The 22,525-nt window shown below is 45.4% G+C and overlaps 1 protein-coding gene and 1 long non-coding RNA gene across 5 annotated transcripts in view; one reads left to right on the top strand and one right to left on the bottom strand.

Annotated features, from left to right (window-relative positions):
- Positions 1 to 1,125: 1,125 nt before the first annotated feature.
- TBL1XR1 (TBL1X/Y related 1) overlaps positions 1,126 to 22,525 on the bottom strand; it is a 170,764-nt gene continuing 149,364 nt past the window's right edge. For all 4 annotated transcript variants that reach the window (XM_081911129.1, XM_081911126.1, XM_081911127.1 and 1 more), the window contains exons 5-16: positions 20,166 to 20,385; positions 16,275 to 16,407; positions 14,887 to 15,028; positions 13,838 to 13,901; positions 13,577 to 13,674; positions 11,957 to 12,017; positions 10,031 to 10,152; positions 9,264 to 9,338; positions 6,808 to 6,935; positions 5,303 to 5,468; positions 3,768 to 3,869; positions 1,126 to 1,469 (exon numbers count right to left, since the gene is read on the bottom strand). In XM_081911129.1, the coding sequence (XP_081767255.1) occupies positions 1,443 to 1,469; positions 3,768 to 3,869; positions 5,303 to 5,468; positions 6,808 to 6,935; positions 9,264 to 9,338; positions 10,031 to 10,152; positions 11,957 to 12,017; positions 13,577 to 13,674; positions 13,838 to 13,901; positions 14,887 to 15,028; positions 16,275 to 16,407; positions 20,166 to 20,385 (1,338 nt within the window). In that variant the 3' untranslated portion in view covers positions 1,126 to 1,442. The remainder of the gene's footprint in view (positions 1,470 to 3,767; positions 3,870 to 5,302; positions 5,469 to 6,807; positions 6,936 to 9,263; positions 9,339 to 10,030; positions 10,153 to 11,956; positions 12,018 to 13,576; positions 13,675 to 13,837; positions 13,902 to 14,886; positions 15,029 to 16,274; positions 16,408 to 20,165; positions 20,386 to 22,525) is intronic.
- LOC309370007 overlaps positions 17,383 to 22,525 on the top strand; it is a 29,439-nt gene continuing 24,296 nt past the window's right edge. The window contains exons 1-2 of the long non-coding RNA XR_014168344.1: positions 17,383 to 17,787; positions 18,164 to 18,229. This is a non-coding gene — a long non-coding RNA (uncharacterized lncRNA). The remainder of the gene's footprint in view (positions 17,788 to 18,163; positions 18,230 to 22,525) is intronic.

The raw sequence follows: 22,525 nt of genomic DNA, 5'->3' as shown, positions 1-22,525 counted from the left end.
TGACACTAGGCATCTGAGAAGGAACAGGCGAAGACTCGCCCGGATGTTGTAGCAGGAAAAAAACCTTGCCCAGGTGAATTTGAGCACAAACCGAATGATCTGTTTCCCCTCACGTTTCTTTCCTTCTTCGCAGCAGTTGCGCAGTTAGGGCTCTAAGACTATAGCAATGGATTCAAAGAAACAGCTAAAGCAAAAGTTGAATTAGTCCTGTGCTGATGTTTTGGAATGTCCATGCCTTGGTGGAACCAGGACTGGGGCAGTCCAGAGCCACTCCTTGCAGATACACCACGGCTGTGTCTGTGTGCGCAGGTCCCTATGCAAATATAAAACGTAACACACAAACTTCAGGTGGGAGCAAATGGCACAACCCTGATCCCTCCATTGCGGGCATGTGTTCCAAACACCAGAGTGTCTATGTGTGTGTATAAACACACCCCTGCACTTTCTTAATTAAAACACACAAAAATAAAATAATGTACCCTTTGATGTTTGCCTGAAATGTCTCAAGTAAGGAACGACTACTTTTTGGAACACACTTTTATAGATATACTTATATCTAAAGGCCGAACCACCCCAACTCCCTGGTCTGTGAGCCCATGAGTAATGGATCTTACGTCGGTGTAAAGGAATGTCAAACTTACAATGTTCCAAGAGGTTCTCCTTTGCGCTTCCTTGCCTCCCTGCCTAAGCTGTGGACAGGGAACCACAACACCTTCAAGATGTCCCTACACCTTTAAAATAACGCATTCAGAAAGGACAGCTGCAAAACGTTACACACACACACACACACCCTCCCCAATTCTGAGCAAAAATAAGGGGGTAGGGGGTGTTAAAAAGCAATGTACACAAAAACTGCTTGTCCGCTACGAAGAAAGGAAGCCAAAGAAGAAAGGAGGGATGGAGGGGAGACAATAGGGGAATTCCATTTTTAAAAACCTTGAAGACGGGAGGCGATGCAGAAAGGGTGAGGGGCAAGGGAAGGAGGGAGGCAGCCACCTGCAACTTCCCCCAATTTGGTACACACAATGAGCTGCTCCTCTACGGTTAGATCTCTCTCTCTCTTTCTCTTCCTGTTTAGTTTTTTGTTTTCCCATTTTCAAAGATGCTCACATGTTATTTTGGGTGGGGTGGGGTGGGGTGGGGGCACAGCAGATTCCAGCACTTGGTGAACAGGCTTCACAAGCTGTGAAAAAACAAAAAACAAAAAAACCCAACAACCTCTTGTCGTCTTCTTCGGGGTGTTAATCGTTTGCCGTGTGTCTTGTCTGTTTTCGCTTTTTTTTTTTTTAATACACAGTATATGTATATAATTCTTTCTCGGGTTTGGCTGTAGTGGAACTGGCCATGGTTCAATTGGGACTATAGCAGTACATGGGTCAAGGGGACAGTCATTTTGGCTATGTACACATTCATAGTCGGTCCATGGCTTCCAACTAATAGCGCTATTTCCGTAGGTCTAGTACACAAACCTGCAAGGGGAGGAGAGAAGGGGTGGGGGAAAGTGGGGCGTTAAGAAGTCTATGAAACAATGGACTAATCCACAAGAATATACATCTTAAGAGCATCAGTTGCATACAACAGAGAAGAGGCCGACTGTCGCCTTCCACAGATAGGATATCTCTGACTCATGGGTGCTAGGAGGGAATGAAAAAATCGTGTTTTTGCCCTGGGCCTATGTGTACTCCCTCCCGCTATTAGCAAGCACTGATACTGAGCGTTGACAGCTGATAAACAAAGGGCTGCCTCTAATGTAAAGGTAAAGGGACCCCTGACCATTAGGGTCCAGTCGTGACCAACTCTGGGGTTGTGGCGCTCATCTCACTTTATTGGCCGAGGGAGCCGGCGTACAGCTTCCGGGTCATGTGGCCAGCATGACTAAGCTGCTTCTGGTGAACCAGAGCAGCGCATGGAAATGCCGTTTACCTTCCCGCTGGAGCGGTACCTATTTATCTGCTTGCACTCTGATGTGCTTTCGAACTGCTAGGTTGGCAGGAGCAGGGACCGAGAAACGGAAGCTCACCCCGTCGCGGGGATTTGAACTGCCGACCTTCTGATCGGCAAGTCCTAGGCTCAGTGGTTTAACCCACAGCACCACCCGCCTCTAATGTAGCGCTAGGTTAAAGTCACTCAGCAGTATTCTTTTGTTCTGATGGCTAAATGTTATCTGCCTGCTGAATGATGCTGCACAAGGGAACATAGAAGTAGCTTGCTAGGAATAATGCTGTATGCACGACCCATTGCATGGTGAGCTTCACGCAAAACAGTTGCATTTGCATCCTCTGCTGAACAACATCAAAAGTTGCCCGTCTGCTGGCAGAAGAGTCCTTGAACTAGCGGACAGGGAGCTCCGGGTACAGCCCAAGGTGGCGGCAAACAGGACTCTTACAAGAGCCCCAAAGTTTCCAGAAATACTAAAAGGCCTTTGGGAGGGGGGCAAAAAAGGGGCGCCCCAAAAAACCTGAGCCCCAAAGAGGACTGGGCATACTCAGTGCCCACAGAATGCTAAGTGTCTTTTGGTAGGAAAAAGGAAAGCTTGGAGGGGGAATGGGATGGTGTGCCTTAGAAAAGGGCATGGCTGGCACCCTGAGCTTGAGCGCTGCAGCATTTTGTTGCCGGTCTTCCTTGCTGTACACACTGCTGAGTTAAATGGATGTTGGTAGTGAACCTGAGCGTTTTGCTTTTTTAAAAAACAAAACAAAACAGAAAAAGTCTTCTCTTGTTCCATGTTCCTCATGCCTATGGGACCGCCTCTCCTGGTATGCCCCGTGGAGGACCTTAAGGTCCATAAATAGCAACACCCTAGAGGTCCCGGGCCCTAAGGAAGTTAGATTAGCCTCAACCAGAGACAGGGGCTTCTCAACACTGGCTCCGGCCTGGTGGAATGATCTGTCTCGTGAGACCAGGGCCCTGCGGGATCTGATCTCTTTCCGCAGGGCCAGTAAGATAGCGTTGTTCCACCTGGCCTTTGGCCTTTGGCTTAGAATCAGTTTGATTCCCTCCCCCTCTTTCTTTTTCCTTTCTCCTCCTATGAAGAGACTGTACCCTAATGTTTTAATGTTGTATCTTAAGCTTTTAAATTTATATTTTAATCAACTTGTTTTTATTATTGGTTGTTAGCCGCCCTGAGCCCGGTCTTGGCTGGGGAGGGCAGGGTATAAATAAAAAATTATTATTATTTATTATTCATGGACGAATAATTTCTTCTGTAGTCCATTTTACTCCATTTTACCCGCTTCTTCCCCATATTTGCATGCAGTCATGAGAATCTCAAAAGAATGATGGGAAATTCTTGTTTTGCGGTAGCGCCTTGGTTGCAAACAATAACATTTGAAATCTCTGTGTCAGATCTGAATAGGCGTGGCAATTTGCTTGTCCCTGTAAGAAGCAGGGTGAGGTGGGGGCAGAGTAACTGGACCGTATTTGGGGGCTGTCAGAAAACACAGGATCACAGGAAACTAGAGGGCAAGCAGGAAGACCTGTCACTGTCTCCACTCAAACAGGAAAATTGTATTTCCTGTTTGGGAGGGTCAAATGGCCAACCTGGATGGTTGGAGTTGGTCTAAGCTTGGCAACACTTCACTGACTACCTAAGGAGATGCTCCAACAAATGCTTACTTTTTCATTTACTGGTTTCATGAAGTGCTGCATTAAGTTGTAGTCCCACCTAGCTCGTCACACAGCAATGGGTCTTCTGGCTTGTTTTAAGAAGCCTCCAAGCTCACTGGGATTTTCCAGGAGTGACAAATTGCAAGAACCTGTGTACTTACTGAACCATCTGAAGCACTCGCTCCAACTTTGTCTCCTCCTGCATTCCAGCAAACCTCAAAAATGCCTCCTGTTCCCCGGTAACTATGCACTAGAGCACCCGTCTGAAAAAGAAAGAGGGGGGGGGATAGAAAGCAATTAAAATACATTGTCATCCTTGTTAATATAAACACACACCACTTGATTTTCTGTAAGTATGCATGCATTCGAAACCACCTACATTCTAAACACATTCTTTTCCTGTGTGGGATACAGATCTCCAGTAATAAGGAGATGACGGAGGCATGAGCACATGGACTATTCTCTGCAGTGCCTTTCTGTTCCTGTGGGGGAGACAGAGAGCAAGGCGGAACTCTCCGACAGGCATAGGCAAACTCGGCCCTCTAGATGTTTTGGGACTACAACTCCCATCATCCCTAGCTAACAGGACCAGTGGTCAGGGATGATGGGAACTGTAGTCCCAAAACATCTGGAGGGCCGAGTTTGCCTATGCCTGCTCTACGAGGTCCCTTCCATTTGCAAGTGCCATGTTCTAGAGCAGGAAGTCACTGCTGGTCACAAGGAAGGGGACAAACAAATGGAACAATGTGTTGTGTTCAGCCTGTTTAGTGCTTCTGAACTTAGCCCAGAAACAAATTGGAAACCGGTGCAGTTGAGCTCAAAGGATTCTATATGCCCTCTCTTAACAAGCCACAACATTCTGCTTAAGCAGGACTTATAAAATGATTTTGGGGGCTGCCAGACACTATTATAGTCCAGCTAGCAGAATATCAATACGCATAGACCCGGGGGGAGCATATGCACAATGCAAACCCTTCTGGTTCCTTTTAAAAATGCCTCTTTCGCAGGGTCACTTCTGAAATAACACTGTGCTAATAGAGACTTTTAAAAGCAAGGGAAAAGTTACATGGGAACTAGTCTTCTGAGACTGTATTTGTGACCAGGGAGGGTCTGACTGGCACGCAGGAGCCCATTTTATGAACCTATCCGTTCACCTTAAAAAGCCATTTCTGTGCCAACGATATAGCTTGCGGAAGAGCCAACTCTTGCTTTTGATGTTCCCCTCCTTAGATAACCCTGTTTGTTCAGACCCTCTTAGGGCAGAAATCACAACTGCGTATTGCATTTCAATGGGAGCCCTGTGCTTGGCAACATACGCTCTCTCTCTCATAAACATTGGGGAAATCCTTGGTGCAAAGGAGACGAATGGCTGAGAGAAAGAAAACAAAAGGCTCAAGGTTCCCCTGGCATTCAAGAGGCATGCTGGACATGAAGGGTGAGGACTACTGCTGGGAGGTTCAACAGCAATAAAGGGCCACGTTCTCTATCACCAAGTGTTGCCATTGTAGAAGCAAAGAAAAGACCCCAAACATCCTGAAAGGCATCATCATCATCATCATCATCATCATCATCACTTAGCCCCGATATTAAAAGCTACCCTGGCAAATCCGATTGAGGAGTGTGGGGCAAGAACCCTAAGAAAGAAAGGAATTTAGATAAAATAGCTAAACACAAGCCACCGCCCAAGTAGACGCACCTGTGTATTCCAGATGTGTACACATTTGTCGAAAGAGCCACTGGCCAGGTACCTGCCGTCAGGACTGAAAGCTACACTGTACACAGGTTCTTGGTGTTTCGTCAAGGTGTGGATGCAGATCCCTCTGTCTACATCCCATAACCGAACTGTAGAATCGAAAGATGCACTGCCGAGAAGGGAAAGAACGGGAGGGGGAAGCAATTGCTGTCATTTCAATATTGACTTTCGAATGCATTTACCTATGCTTTCTTTCTTTAAAAAACAAAACCATACACCGGGGGGAATTAAGGGTGGAGGAAGAAAAGCAAAAGAATTAGGGGAGTGCAGCAGAAAAAGTGCATTAAAAGGGCTGATCTTTCATAATCAGGGCTGTGTAGGCACCTGCCCCCCCTGTAAGAACCCCCTTGGACCCTACAATCGTAACTGTATATAGACTTTAGCTTCATTATTATAACGACCTGTTTCATTATGATTAAACATCCATATCTGGATTTCCTCGGGCTAGTTGGCACTTACCTACCGTAGATTCCGGCATATTAGGTGCCAGCAGCTGCCAATTTGAGGGGGTCAACTTATATGCCCAGTCTTATATGCAGCAGCTTTGCTGGGAGGAAGCTGCCCAGCGAAGCCGGCTTAGCATTGCTGGGCAGCTTTGCTGGGCGGCTTTCTCCCGGCGTGGAGCCCGCTGCCCACTGCCGCTGCCCAGCGAACTCATACCCGGTGTATAAGACGACCCCCAACTTTTTAGAGGATTTTCCACCGTTTAAATGTCGTCTTATACGCCGGAATCTACGGTAGGTTGCGAGAATTGCAGCGTTCTGCAAAACAAGCAGTATTCCAAGAAAAGGCCTGGGACATTATCACCCTGGGGCACTCCTGAATTCGGCCACATCCCCAATATACGTTTAAAGTGCATGGCTTCACCCAAAGAACCCTGAGAACCCCGTTTGGTTAAGGAAGCCGGGAACAGCAGCAAATGGAACAATGTGTTGTGCTCAGCCTGTACTGTACTGCAGCTCTATGAGGGATAAGCTACAGTTCCCATGATTCTTTGGGGTGAGAGGAAGTCATGGGCTTTAAACGTTCAGTGCAGACTTGACCTTCGAAATAGGATGAGGCACTTGTAGCTGGCTCTGTTTGCCCTCCAAAGGAGAGTGACGAGCACATGCTCAAATACACAAATGAGCATAATAGCAGGCATCTTAGAACATGCAAAGCGTTGAAATGGGAACAAGGAGGGGTGCACACACAAGCCCCGTCCAAAACTGCCTGGGCAGCTCTTCAGATCTTTCTGCAATTGGTGGGAAGATCTGAAGAGGTGTGTATATTTTAAGGTGTTCAATTGAGCATGGTTTGAGACCTCCCTGTGAGAGGGAGGCCCATCAATCTGTGGACCCCGATTATCCCCCCTCGCATTGGGGGAGTCCCCACAGTTTAACCCTTCATGTGCCGAGGATGGATTTTGATGTCTTAGCATAGCTGCTCTCTCCCCCAGACAATTTTACCTTGCTAACATAAGATTGGCATTTGGGTTGTTTGTTCCTGGCCCCGTAGGACTCCATTTGATAGTATAAATTTCTTTGTTGTGTGCTTGTAGATCGTGGACACAACTATCTTGTTTCATACTCCAGATCTAAGAGAGGTCAAGAGAGGAGAAAGAGCGTATCAACTTTCTGTGCAAAGGGTTTCCCGGCAAATATCGCAACCCTCTCCCTTGCGCCAAAGCAAAGAAACACACAGTGCAAATGAAGACACTTTACTCCGGGGGTTTTCAAGCCCAATTCTTTTTTTAAAAAAAATAAAGTTTTTTATTTATACAACAAGAAAAAAGAACAAAAAACACAAATACCAAATTTGGTAATTTGGTATTTGTGTGTAATTTGGTATTCGAGCCCAATTCTTATGTGAACTCAGCACTGCATTTGCAGGCGCTCGGTCACCGTTCTGCAATTCGTCCTGCGCACCGCTGTGGCAATTTCCACTGCATGCAACGCTAAAGGAGGCTCGCCGCGAAGCATTGGAAGAAAATAATAATAATAATAATAATAATAATAATAATAATAATAATAATAATACAATTTTATTTATATCCCGCCCTCCCCAGCTGAAGCCGGGCTCAGAGCGGCTAACAACAGTAGAATGATAAAACATTCTAAAATCATTTCATTATAAAATTAATTCAAATCAGATTAATGGCAACCATTGGGCTAGAGCTCTGTGAGGATTGCCAAAGGAGGGGGTCAGGCTGTGCCTCAGCCAAAGGCCTGGTGGAACAGCTCTGTCTTGCAGGCCCTGCGGAAAGATGTCAAGTCCCGCAGGGCCCTAGTCTCTTGTGACAGAGCGTTCCACCAGATCGGAGCCACAGCCGGAAAAAACCCTGGCTCTAGTTGAGGCCAGCCTAAAACGCAAAAAAATGTGTGGAGAGCTGCTTCACGGAGGCGGCCTCCCATTTGCAGTGAACTCAGATGTTCTCTATGGAAGTGTGGATTTAGAAAGGACTCTGAGGGTGATCTCGTCCAACCCCCTGCGATGCAGGAATCTCAACATAGTATCATAAAATTGCTAAACTTCACATGTCTAGGGGCTGAATGTGCTTTCATAGGACGGAAACCAAACCAAACAAACAAATAAATTCCAGTGTGTGGTTAAAAACGCTGCAGGGTATCCCTCTCTAAAAACCTGCGGAACTGCAGCTGGGTTTATGTAAAGGGAACCGTATTGGCTAGTCCTGGACGATACTGAACTAAATGAACCAATGGTCTGACTCTGTAGACCCAGCTTCCTGTTCCTTTTGTTGTAGACTATAATCCTCTGGAACAGCGGCAATTCCTGTCCTGTGTTCTAAAAGGCAGCCGCTCAACAAAGACACCAGGGTGGTATTTAACTAAGTTTTACTCAGAATAGATCCACTGCAATTAATGAACGTCAACAAGTTAGGTCCATCCATTTCACTGAGTGCACGCCCAGTAAAATTTAGTCGGATGCCAACCTGGGGAAATATGTTACGCTAAAACAAGCGAAACAAGGGGCTAATACGAGCTGATAGCCACACCAAGTGCTTTTTAAAGTCAGGAAGATGAAGCAAGTAAATTAAATTGACTGACAAGTTGAGGTAGCGCAAGGAAAAGGAAGGTATTCCAGCAACACTAGATCAAGTCTCTGAACACGTAACAAAGCCTCAACATGCTGGGATTGGGATTAGCAAAGGTGGCTTTAGGAGCAAATTCATGAGGACAGGCTAATCAATGGCTATTGGCCAAGTATCATCCAATACTCAATATTGGGGAGCAAGCTGTCATGACTAAGGTCTTTGAGGGCAGAAACTGGAACATGCTGGAAGATACTAGTTCATTCTACAAGGTTATTTTCTTTTTTTACTGATAAGGGTTGGAAATGTTATGTTTTATGTTTTGGCTATCTCAAGGTCACGCTGAGATAGATAAATTTGTGCGCTCAGCAAACTGGTAATTCTTTCTTACTTTCATTTTCGACCTTGAACGTTTGCAGATTTCTCTGAAGTTGTTTGTGTTTGTGTGTATGTTTTGCCTTCTGTGTGTTTTTTTGCCTTTTGTGAAAAATTCCTCTTTTACTGATGAACCTTTGATTCTGCATGTTTTATTACTTCCAAGACGTATTCACTCCAAATATACATTTCTGCAACTCTGCAATTCATCAGGACATGGAGCGCCTAGGATTTTAGGCCGATTCCTGTCACAAGCAAGAGAATGGGGGCATCCAAAAGGAGATTTGACTTGATGGGCTGGTCCAGCAAGATGTTTCTGATGGCGTTATAAGACTCCAGGTCCCATTTTGCCAAAGACGACTAACAACATTGCCAGTCAAAAGAAGGCTAAAGCCTTCTTGGATACATAGCGATAAACTCCACCTAAGAACGTGACTGAAAAAGTATAGCACAAGTAGTTTATTATAAACCCAGATCACCCGGTGTTGTACATTTTACCTTTAAAGTCATGTCATCGGAACAAGATGCCAGAAGATTACCAGTGGGATCCCATTTGATTGCGTTAACTTCATTCTGAAATTTAAGAGCAAGAGGGAAGTTGATGTCTCCCACATAAGAGGACGGGGAAATAAAAGGCAAGGCTCTTCCAATTCAGTAACAACATGGCAGCAGCATTAATCCAAAAGGAACAGTGCTGAAATTTGATGGAACATGTCTGGCTTGAAATTATTCAGAGATGGACAATGGATACAGCAGGCTCTATTGGGCTTGGCCCATTACCACCCAGATTGCATCCAAAGCACACTTACAAAAAGGTTTGCTAATTCAATGGGGCCTCCTTTGGAGGAAAGATGCTTAGCTTAATAACAGCACCATGGCACCATCTTTGCCTATGCAAATTGTACAGTCAACACAAAAGCTGTATGGGGCACACACAGGCTATGCGTCCCCTTACAACCGGCTGAGCTAACGTAAGAATCTGTAAAGTATTGACAACTTTCAAAACAATCCAAGAATCCATGCCTGGAATCTGGAACAGATCTCTCATGAACTGACGGGAAACGCTGTGATCTTATGGGAACTGCAGCTTGGGGGTGCAGGTCCTTCATGGAAGTAACGCAGGGTGCTAGGTTGAGGTGACACAGCAGCAGGAAAGCTCTGAGCCATCCGGCAACAGGATCACATCTCTTAACTTTGCTCCATATGTGCAGCTTATACTAAACAAGTGGAACATTGCTTTAAAAACAGAACAGAACTATACTTACGGTGTGGCCCTGGAAGGTTTTGATAGGCTTATCCTGGCCTAGTTTACAGACGTGAATACACATATCTGTGCTACAGGAGGCGAATGTGTTGTTGCTCTGCCAGTCAACATCTAACGCTGGTGCTATTGACAGACGAGACAGACAAAACGTTAAGCAGAAACATAACCACCCCCCAGTATTCATGGGCAAACGGTATCAAGGCATCAGCCTAGAGCAGAGCAGAATGTAAAATTCAGAGGAGTTTGCCCTTCTCGCTCAATTTCATCTTTCTGTATGGTTCTTATATACAGTGGATCCTCGGGATGTACCATCCTCCTTACGAACGCTTCGGGTAACAAGCTCCACTAAACCGGAAGTAGATGCTCCTGGTTGCAAACTTTGCCCTGGGATGTGAGCGGAAGTTGCGTGCCTTTGGCACGGCGGCAGTGGGAGGCCCCATGAGTGAAAGCGTGCCTCATGTTAAGAACAGTTTCGGGTTAAGAGCGGACCTCTGGAACGGATTAAGTTCGTAACCGGAGGTACCACTGTACTGTGGTATTTTTATGTATTGCAATTTTGCTGTCATTTTTACTGATGATAATTTAAGTAATGATTCATTGCAATTGTCGAGAGTGAATCTCTGCTTAATTATTATTTGCTGATATTCTGTAAGTTCATTTTAAAGTCTGCTGTTATATTCGAACAAATTACTGCATACTACACCGTGTTACCTTGGAAGTCGAACGGAATCTGTTCCGGAAGTTCGTTCGACTTCCAAAATTTTTGGGAACCAAGGCGCGGCTTTCAATTGGTTGCAGAAAGCGTCTGCAGCTAACCGGAAGCCGCGTCGGGTGTTCGGGTTCCAAAGAACGTTTGCAAACCGGAACACTCACTCAAGGCGTTTTGTTTGTATATTATTTGATGTAAGTTGTTTATTTAAAGTCATATTTTTATTATGACTTATTTGCATGGGAACGGATTGCTACAAGATGTGTGATGTTTGTTGTACATTTTGTTCTTTCTTCAGTTTGTAAACGGCCTTGCAATATACAAAGGCGGTAAACAAATTAAAAGTGAAATGAAATGGACTCTGGATAGAGGTCTCTTTGCACATGCCTGGAAGCCTCTGATGTTTAAAAGGATGTGTGTCATCACAGCCCCTCTCCCCAACGCCACAGGCCTTGGATGATGCAAAGCTAGTGCAGAAGGGACTGTCATCTTGGCCCCCATTTCACCTGCACAAGGCACTTGGTGGAACAAGGAAGCAGCGTGGATATGGGAAATCCAGGTTCAAATTGCTGCTCAGCCATAAAGCTCAATGGAAACATATCTTTAGGGAGATATTGCCCAGCCTAACCTACTGCTTAGGACTGATATTTTAGGTTGGAAAACCATAAAATCACGGAGTTGGAAGGGACCACGAAGGTCTTCTACAGTCCAACCCGCTGCAATGCAGGAATCTTTCGCCCAACATAGGGCTTGAACCGAAGATTAAGATGTTCTGCGTCAAGCAGAAACTTTAAAGCATTACTCTCAAATAATAGATCCTGAGACCCGAGGGTCAAGACGAGACTGTGTCATCTGTAAACAATGCAGATTTAACCGAGGAGGAGTACAAAAATTAGCCCAGATGGCTCTTTGGAAGAGGGCAAGGCCAGAGGAAGATGAGATCTGAATTGACATGCCGGAGACTCGGGATTTAACAAGGTGGTTCCATCTGCAGGTTTTCAAAAGCCACACCAACTCAAATGCAAAGTGCAAATATATCTTCTTTTGATAATGTAGCAAAGAGATTTTGTGCACAGTCGTGCTTTTTTAAAAAAAGAGGTATGGATAATCTTGATTTTAATCAGGACCAACTGAGCCTTAAAAGGCAATGTCCTCGAATGTTAATTGTCCCTCCCCTAGTTTTCAAAACTAATTGCTTCTTTGAAAAGAAATACGTACCAGAATGGAAAGGAAACTGCTGTTTGGCTTCTCCAGTATGCGCATCCCAAATAATTGTGGTCTGAATTAAAACAAACAAACAAACAGCAAAAGACCATAAAATTGCTTTTGTTGATCTCACTCGTTGCTCAAGTCTGCCAAACCGGCATTATTCAGATTGTATGTTTTGTAGGTTTGCTATTTAAAAATGCCCCAAGCAAAAGTTTATCTACCAGACAGGTGCAGCTTACAAGTTTGCATTATTAGAAAGCAGTTCCTAATATCCATATTACTCGTCTGTAATCTCCTAATTAGCTCATCTCCCTTCAAATATTTGCAGGCTGCAGTGTCTGCCTTCAGCTAACCACTTAGTGCCCGACACATTATTTGCACACCAACAGCTCCCTTCTGCGCCAAAAGCGGCTTCAGGGGTGGTTGATGTGAAGTAGAGAGCATGCTAAACCCTTTCTCCACCAGCTGCTTATCCACTCTAAATCTAACACAAGCTCCCTTTCCTTTGTGCAAGGTTCAAAACTTGTTTGCCTTCACTGTGACATATAATGACTAGAAAACCTTCATGTTCGTAAGATTAAGAGCTCCTGCAAAGAGGATGACGTCTGGCCGTTTGATAAATCTCTCTCTCTCTCTCTCTCTCTCTCTCTCTCTCTCTCTCTCTCTCTCACACACACACACACACACACACACACACACACACACACACAGTGATTTTACCCACGACAAAACTGGAATCAACAAGCTCATGCGCTCCCTTTCCATCCTTTCTGTGCTGAGAAAACGACACAGGGATCCCTTAATTTATTTAAAAGTACTATCCCGATTGCCCTTTTCAGAGAGATCCCATGAGTGCATTGATTTGGCAAAGTTACATCAGACTGGGTTACCTACAGAGCATTTCCCATAATGGCCTTGTGATGTGGATTTTCCAAGTTAATGTATTTCATATTATTTTTGCTGTAAGTGATAATAACTTCTTCTTATTAATATTATCATCATCCTGCTGCCCAGTTAATTGAGGGCACCTTTTCAACTGGTCAAAAGCTTTTTAAGTGATTCAAACCAACTGATAAGACTAAATGCTTCAAGCATCTGCTTAAAACTTCCTGTGAATGTGAAACATACATTTGTCCTCTTGGGTCAGGGAGATCAGTGGCAGCTCCCTGTCGAGTGCACACAGCATAGCAAATTTGGGTTTCCTGTTGCAAAATGCATAAAGGAGCCCGTAAGCAAGAAAAGGGAAATCCAAGGGGACGTCATGCATAAACTGCAGGAAATGTTCTCTAAGATTCTCCATATATTTGTCTGCTCTCGTCTTAAGCTGCTCCAGCCTTGGGAATGTTCACCTGCTCTCAGAAGTTCACCATTTGACAGTTCGCCCCCACCATACTTGAGCGAACTGCAATTTCCACTAGTATTAAGAGACCACACTTGTTGTCAAGAATGCTCATAAGTCACCTGCTATATTAAGGCATAGTGAAGATGGTTGTTTCCAAACCCAGACAGGCTCTCACATGGCCTTACTGTCTTTTTTCTGTTGGGTTTTCAAATCTAAACCTGTTTGGTGCGCCCCATAATTTGATCTCGCCGAAATGGGATTACTGAATAAGCCTGATGCTGTCTTACCTTGTCCACGCCTGCGCTCAATATGAAGTTGCCCTTTTTGTTCCATTTTAATGCGAATATGGGACCTTTATGTTGCCCTAACGTGCTGGCGAGATTACCTGGACAATAAAGAGGGCATTTATTACAATTCTAAAAATGGGAAAATGAAAGATCGAAACAAATTATGCTATGCACAAGAGAAGAAAAAAGGACACTGGAACAAAATTACACAAAATTACAAAAGAAAGAAAAAAGAAGACAACTGAAAAACCATGTGCTCACCATCTTTAGTCCATATCCTTGCAAATCCATCGTATGACCCTGTTGCTAGAAGCGTACCTTCGCTCTGTGGGGCAAAAGAAGAAGAAGAGAAGAAGAGTTTGGATTTGATATCCTGCTTTATTACTACCCTAAGGAGTCTGAAAGCGGCTAACAATCTCCTTTCCCTTCCTCCCCCACAACAAACACTCTGTGAGGTGAGTGGGGCTGAGAGACTTCAAAGAAGTGTGACTGGCCCAAGGTCACCCAGCAGCTGCATTTGGAGGAGCGGGGAAGCGAACCCAGTTCACCAGATTACTACCAACAGGTTTTCTTAAAGCCTGTTCCAATACTATTCCAGGGTGAGTCTTTATTGCACCGATGGGGGTGGTGCGGTGCGGAATCTGTTTAAGGTCTCTTCACCAAGATACCCCTCTTCCACTTTTTCCAGGTCTGGAGAACCTGACGCCCACCAGATATTGTTGAACTGCAATCCCATCATCCCTCACTGTTGGCCATGAGAGTTATGAGTTCTCAACCCGTTGACCTACACTTTTGGTTTTTTTCTTTGTTATGCTTCTCTGATGCTGATCTGGGACTATTATAAAGCTCGCTTGTAACTTTACTTGCTCTTTTGCATTTCCTGCCTTTAGCTTCTTTGCCCAGGCAGCTGATTTGAGTGCGCTCAAGGGCTTGTGCATGCCTACTGTGTACAACTCCGGTACACAATAAAACACTTCTGAAAGCCCACTGAGTCTTGAAAGTTCTCTTCTGCGCAGAACAGGGAGCGGATGTGCTTCCTGAATCCTTATGGGGTTGCAAAGTTCAGCCTTCCAGATAATATCCCAGCTACGTCAAATGTTGACCTTTCAGTAGGTATGCGTTTTACTGGTTACCATGGGCATTGGTGGCATTAAAAGCAGCGACAAAAGGGACACGGTCAACTCACAGTTCTAGGTGGAAAGTTCAAAAAAGAACTCCCTCATCACTCCCGTGGATGCCCACTGTAACTTGGAAGCTGAAAATATGGGTTTTGCAAAGTACGTTTGGAGCACCGGAGAGTTTCTGCTTACATTCCAATCTAGGGAAGTCACGTCTTTGTTGCTCGGTACATCTTGGCCCCCTTCTCGTATACAGTGCCGAAGGACCAGCTGTGTGGATCCACTGGTACTGTTTTCACTAAGGTTCCATATTCTTGCCGTTGAATCTCCCGATCTGCAAAATAAACAGGGATCATGGGCTTCTTTGAGCCAATAATTTACCACCACCTTGCAAGAGCAAAAGGTGTGGGTAACACTGTCTGGTCACAACTATTCCCAGAATTACAGGCTTTTTTGCTACAAACGTTCCAATCAGTCTTTCGCATTTCTCCTCTGTGTGCAGTAACGTTACACGGACCTCATTCTGCTGTTTTGAATGGGAACGCTTTTACGTTGCCCAAAATAACGTGCTTACCACTTTCGCCACTGCAAAGAGCCAAGAAGCTACGGTTAATTATGCCAAAACGAACACAAAAATCCCCACTTTTAAAACATGCCACTTTGTCGACACCATTGTGCGATTCAAGCAGTCCTATTCCCAGGGTCCTCAAAGAAGAGCTGGACCGCTAATTAAAGTATCCACAGCTGGAGGATACCAAACCACCTGTCGCAGTGTGCAAAATATATGGGGACAACTAGCAAATAAACTAGCAGTGTGCCACAAGCTGGCCTCCAATTTTTCAAAAGATTTATTCCCCTGCAAGCGACTCCTTCATTCTCAGGGAGTCCCCCCCACCCAACACAATTGCTTCAGAATTTTGGTGGGTGTTAGGCTGAGCTTATATTTTATAACAGTGAGGTGCTTCTGGGTGTTAGACTTTCCTTTAAGCATTTATCCAGCATGCTTCTTGATATGAAAAAAACAACAACAACACCCATGGGATTTTGAAGAAGAGAAGAGTTTGGATTTGATACCTCGCTTTATCACTACCCTAAGGAGTCTCAAAGCGGCTAACATTCTCCTTTCCCTTTCTCCCCCACAACAAACACTCTGTGAGGTGAGTGGGGCTGAGAGACTTCAGAGAAGTGTGACTGGCCCAAGGTCACCCAGCATCTGCATTGGAGGAACAGGGACGCAAACCCGGTTCACCAGATTACAAGTCCACTGCTCTTAACCACTACACTACACTGGCTCTGGAAGCTGTGGAACTTGGCTACCAAGTGCCTCAGAACAGCATGCTTACTGATTTTGTTTTTAAGGTAAATTCTTCCTCTCTCCCTCTCGTTGCCTTTTGTTTTTTTTAAAAAAGAACTTTCTGCACGGATAAGAAGTTAAAAACTAAAAAACTCAACTTCTTTATACAAAACAAACAGATGCCAGATGTGCAGTCGACGGCCTCACCGCCTTCTCATGCTTAAAGAAAAGGCTGTGCAACCGGAGTAAAGAACTGCCTCTGTAAATTTCTTTAGGGGAAACATACCCAGAGGCCAGGAGGTCGCAAACAGGGTTCCACGCACAGATGAATACTTCTGATTCATGGCCACGCAGCACCACTGCTTTGTTAGAAGGGATTTCAACGTCGCCATCTACTTCCATCATATCCGTGTGATTATCTGCAGAACAGAGGACAACAACAGGGAGTAGGTATGTTACTATGGACCCGCTCCTTCCTTGAATCCTGCCTTTTGGCCTGCAGGACCATGGACAGCACACCTTGGTTGCTTGGTACATCTTTGCCCAGACCCCACCGCCATCTTACATATAGTGCTGATGGACCAGAGGGCACTGTTTCAAGCAGCAGTCAGCAGGGAGGGTGGCAGTGCTTCTCTGATCTCTCTCCGGCACCACTACTTAGAGAGCGGGCAGACTTGCTTCTCAGTTTGATCCTTTCTCGTGGTTTTGAATGTTTCATGGTATTTTATGCATTGCTACTGGCCGATAATTTTAATTGATTGCGGTTTAGTAATTATTTGATGTAATAGTTAAGTATGAGCTGTGTAACTAGTGTTTGCTGATAAATTTAACGCTATTCGAATGGATTATTGAACATTGCTTTATTTGCTTATTTTAAGGTTAGGTTTTCATTACGACTTTTTTACTGGATCAGATTATTAGGCGTGCGAGATCTCTGCAGTCTGCTTTGTTGTTTCTTCAGCTTACAAACCCATCTTGTGCATAGTAATATACTATTTAATAGGGAAATGAAATGAAATTTCAGCACAGTGCAAACACACCGGCAGAACCAATCCGCCACTCATGCTGGTGCACTTGCACTGCACCAACCTCCCTGATGCCTCTCCCTTCCTCGTAAGCATAGCGACACCAGGGAAAAGGAAAATATTGCTGCTCCGTCCCACCAACGACTACGGGTTTTCAGCAGGTTTTCACACTCTAACCATTGACTCTGAGCACATACTCCGTTGGGCTCTTCTCTGCTTCCCTAGATCCCTGGGCCTTCTGGCACACCCTCCGACATCTGAGCATCAGAAGCAAGGTGCCCTTTCTATAGGTTGGTGCAACTGAACTGCATTCAATCCACCAAACAGGGTCCTGGGAGGGGAGATCCAGAGTGATGTAGTGGGACACAATGCTGGACTTAGCGGTGATGGGGATTTCTATCTCATATCTGGCCATGAAGGTCAGAGTAACCTTAGACCAGTCACAACCTCCCTGTTTAATTGACCTCAGAGGACTGTTTTGATTATACAAGTTAGGGGAACCATGTTGATGTATAAGGATGCAGAGAAAAAAGGACAAGAAACGGGTATTTAGGTGTGCTGGTTAATTTTGGGCATGCTTGTCCTGCACCTGCAACTGGTTAACCGTGTGAGAGTGAGTCAGCAAGCATGTGAGAGTGACACAGCACAACCTAAAGTATATATACCCTTGTGTTTGAAGCAAGTTTGCTCCTGGCTCCTGCCCTGGGCCAGAGCCTAGTCTGTGTTGGAGCACTGCAAGAAGGTATGCTGCTGGAAAGACCGTGTACTACAACTGTATGTAACTGCTAAGCTGTGGATCTGCTTTAGATTGCCCATAAACGGACTGTGTAGTGTTTTTCTGTTTCATTGGAACACTCCACTGGCATGTTGAATGGGCACTCTGTATATGCCCCAACAAAGCATATATGCTATCTCAAGATCTTTGGAGGTTATAGTAGCAGTGAATAATTGCCTTAAGAGCAAAGCCAAAATATTTCTTGTGCGCATACAAATTATGTATTTGTCACCGCATGCATTTTTTATCTTCATTGTTCGTGTACTTTATTACGCTAAAGTTTCTAGGGTGATGCAGGGCTGAGGGCAAGACAAGACCACCTTAACTCTGATTTAAACATATGCTGTAATGGAAAACTCTCCTACCCCCATACAGATCATTTTGCCATATTCAGCTAACTCCACGGAGGTGTGTGTCAAACCAGTGGCTAATCATGACGAGGTACAGTAAGTTGCTTTATTTACTATGGCAAGGAAGCCATATTTAATCCACATTGGCCTGTCTGTTTAAACAAGCAAAAGCTGGGGGCAACTTTTTTCTAGTATTTCAAAAGGAAATTGAAACTCCAAAAGGTGAAATCAGATTAAGCCAAGGGGGCCAAGGACAGAAAGTTATGGTTAGCAAATGCAATCCACTTCCTATTTTGGAGATCTATGCACAACCTTTGCAAGTCTGGTGACTAATTTAAGAGTGACCTGTCTGCAAAAAGCACACATGCAAGATAGAGGGTAGAGGGGCAGCTTTTCCCCCAAGTCATCTCAGTATCCCTCGCACTGGATACAGAAGCTACATAAATCCTTCTTTCTGCAAAGGCAGACAGAGAGCAGGTATCATTTGCGTTTGCAGCCAGTAGGGGTGGCTGGTAAATCACATTAGCTTTAGACCAGTAGTCTGGATTTCTAGCATAAGCGGTAACTCACAGTTAACAAGCAAAAAAAGAAGGGCGGGAAAGCACCAACAATCACCCTGGCTTCTAAATCCAAACATGGAAAGGAATGGAGACATTAGTTTTAAAGAAAACATGCATTTCTGCAGGTTTACCAATGCAAATAATAGCCAAGTGTTGGAAGCATACTTTAGGGGAGAGCTTGGGCTCACAGTTAACCTTCCACTGCCAGCAGAGGCCAGCTTGCTGCTGGGACCCTTGCAAACAACACTGGTCTCATCCTGCAAGGCGCTCTTGTGTGTGTTTTTAAAGCAAGAGCGAACTCAGGATCAGTCAACAGTTTTGCTTCAATTGTTGAGAACCAAGCATATGGTCTTGCTTTGCAGGTTTAAAATAAATCAGTAGACTGTGGGCACAGTAGTAAATAAGAAGCAGGCCACACAAGGTGGGACTCTGCAAATCCTGAATTTAGGATTTTGACTGTGTTTCGTGAAGAATGTGCTTTGTGCCTGGGACCTTCAATGGAGGCACACTTGCCCAGATGCAATTCTGCCGGCTGAAAAATGTTCCGCAATCGTAGGAATTGCAACAGTAAATTCACTCTTCCGATGCTGCATTTTGTGATTGGTATAATTCACATGCCTGTCTGAGAAGACTGTGGGAACGGAAGACAGCCTTATCTCTCTTCCCCTGTAAGTACTTTGTAATGTACTTTTGCTTTTACAGTGGTACCTCGGGTTACATACGCTTCAGGTTACAGACTCCGCTAACCCAGAAATAGTACCTCGGGTTAAGAACTTTGCTTCAGGATGAGAACAGAAATCGTGCGGCGGCAGCGCAGCGGCAGCAGGAGGCCCCATTAGCTAAAGTAGTGCTTCAGGTTAAGAACAGTTTCAGGTTAAGAACGGACCTCCAGAACGAATTAAGTACGTAACCAGAGGTACCACTGTACTTTGTTCTGTTTGTTCTCTCGGAGCAGAAGAGAACAGTCACCATTATGCTGTAGTCTGTACATAGTGTGTAAATAAATAGTATATTAGACTACTATGTTTCACGCTTCTTGCTGTGTTATGCTAGATGATTAGTGTGCATAAATCAAGCTGGTTTATGTCGCTGAGCGCACTGGAGAAGAAGGGAGATGCCTTTTCCAGTGTTGCGCATACCGGAGGATGATTGGAGTTCTAGCAGGAACCCCTTGGTGTTTTCCAACAAACTGCAACAGCTGGGAAACGTTGCAGATAAAAGTGTGCACGCGCTGGGAACATGGTGCTTTGAGCAACACTGTCCACTCCCCCCCCACAAAAGCCCCCCCTCAAATGTTTACAAACATTTGGTGTGGCCGTGTCCCGATCACATAGCCAAATTTGTTCGCTCAAATACCAGGAAGCAGCAGCATATGGAGATGCTTCATGCAGACGGCTCTGCGTGAAATTCAGAACTTAACGGCAAGAGCACAGCCACCTAATCCTTCTTTCATGCCGGCTTACTTACTTGCTAGAGTGTGGGCTCCATTTTCCTCGCCGTTTGCAGTGTTTTCGCCATTCTTCGCAGACCCCTGCTGGTTTGTCGGAGCCGCCGCCGCAGCGGCCGCCGCCTGTTGCTGGGCGAGTTTGTCCCTGTAGGCCTGCTGTCTCGTCTGCACCACATCGGGCATCACGGCGTCTATCAGCGAGAGGGACTCTATCGGCCTACCATCGAACAAAGTACCATCCTGATTTGCAGGTTGAGGATGAGAGAGAGAGAGAGAGAGAGAGAGAGAGAGAGAGAGAGAGAGAGAGAGAGAGAGAGTTAGTTAGTTTAAATGACAGGTCAAATTTTGCAACAATAAACTCAGGGCAGGAGCATAAACAAACCTGTCCTGACGATGATGAATTTTGACCACTGCACAGAGTACTTTGCAATGTGTTTTTAAAGCAAGAGCGAACTCAGGATCAGTGTTTTTTTTTTAAAAAAACAAACTATGGGGGCCCTCTAAAAAGACGTTGCAGGGCGAGGACAGAATGGGTATGCGGGCCCAATTGTCCTGTGAAGTTACTGAATAGTATCTGTCTGTAAACAAATGAAGATGCCTTGCAAAAAGAGGCAGTCCATTGCTCTGCCTCCAACATCGTCTGGGGGAGACCCCGTCCTTGACCTTGAGGTTGCCCAATAGCAGAGTTGGAGGCAAATTCCCCCCCCCCCGGCTACTTTCATTTCACCCAGGCTGCCCCCTAAAGTTGATGCGTGCTGCCATTCAGATGGTGTGCATGGATCACACATGGACTATGTGGGGTGACTATGCTCCCACCCCAAATATTTTATTCAAGTTGGCACCCTTTGGTTATTGGCACCCGTCTGTCTCAAGAGATCATGGAGTACACCTCTGGGGATGAAGCCAAACCGCTCTGTTAGCGGAAACCTGGGGCGTAAGCTGGGGCAGCATGTATGCAGATCCTGGGCTGCCCAGACGACAACACCCCAATCGTGGCCTCGGGGCCCAAAGGAAAGTGGAGCGATATGTCTGGCACCAGCTGGGCTGCAGAGTTGCTGGACGGAGGCATACATGGCACCAGTCAACTGTCTTAGGAACTGGATCTGTGCAGGGTTTACCCTTTAGCCTTTTCTTCTCAAGGCGGATATCTTCTCCTAGATGAGCTACCTTTCCAGGTTGACGAGCCCCCTATACAGTGGTACCTCGGGTTACATAGGCTTCAGGTTACATACGCTTCAGGTTACACACTCCACTAACCCAGAAATATTACCTTGGGTTAAGAACTTTGCTTCGGGATAAGAACAGAAATCGGGCTCCGGCGGTGCGGCAGCAGCAGGGGACCCCATGAGCTAAAGTGGTGCTTCAGGTTAAGAACAGTTTCAGGTTAAGTACGGACCTCCGGAACAAATTAAGTACTTAACCCGAGGTACCACTGTATACAAACAATAATATGTAACCTGAAGCGTATGTCACCCGAGGGCATGGATGGCCCTGGAATTCCAGGTCTTAGGGAAACAGAAACTATTCCGACCACAAGACTGGAGAGCTTTTTCAGGCAGATTCCCTATCATTGGGAATCGGGTTGTCATGCCAGTCAGACTTCCAACCTAGTGCTGCTGTTAGTTAACACTGGGTTGGCGCATTTGCATCCACTATTTAATCGTGGATGAGGGGGGCTAACTTGATCTGAGAACTGGGTGGAAGGACTGGGAGAGCCGGACCTGGCCCAGCTCAATTTGCCTGGCTTCTCAGCACAGGAGACTAATGTATTTTCACACAAAAAATACCCAAACGTATGTTTAAGGGCAATATAATAACACATACATTTGCTTTTGTTAAGTACTGCCAGAAGGCAGGGGACACACCAAACTGAACTTGAAAGTATTTCCTCAAAAATTGCCTCCATAGACATGTCCTTTGGCTTGTTTTTAAAAGCTGGGAGGACGGGGTAACTCCTTGTGGCGGGCTGCTTCCCTCATTTATTCTCCGTTCTTCCCCTGGACTCGTGTCCTTCCCAGAGATTTCTTTTCTCCGTGAGAGTGGTGAATGCTCTCTCTGTTCTCCAATTCAAAAGGAAAGGAGAGGGATATCAAAGGAAGGCGGAAATGGCCGCTGGGCCTCAACTGAAGTGTTGAAAAGGCTCTACTTGTGGAAGGCCAAGGGACCACCTGAGTTACTAGGCAGAAATAAGGGGCTCTGGTAAAGCACCTGCTTGGTAAGGAGCGGGAATGGCTGAAGTGCACAACTTCAAGGTCTCAAAAGTAGAAACTTTCACATCTTGAAGGAGGGCGCGGAGAGGAGATAATCTGAGTGGGGACTTCTTTAAAAAAAGTTTTATTTTTGTATGGAAGGGTTAGTGAGGAATGTGGTGAAGTGCGTC

Source organism: Podarcis melisellensis (genome assembly GCF_964234715.1).
Source record: "Podarcis melisellensis genome assembly, chromosome: 5".
Lineage (NCBI taxonomy): Eukaryota > Metazoa > Chordata > Lepidosauria > Squamata > Lacertidae > Podarcis > Podarcis melisellensis.
The sequence above is the reverse complement of the archived record's forward strand: the minus strand, read 5'-3'. Positions and strand labels throughout refer to the sequence as shown.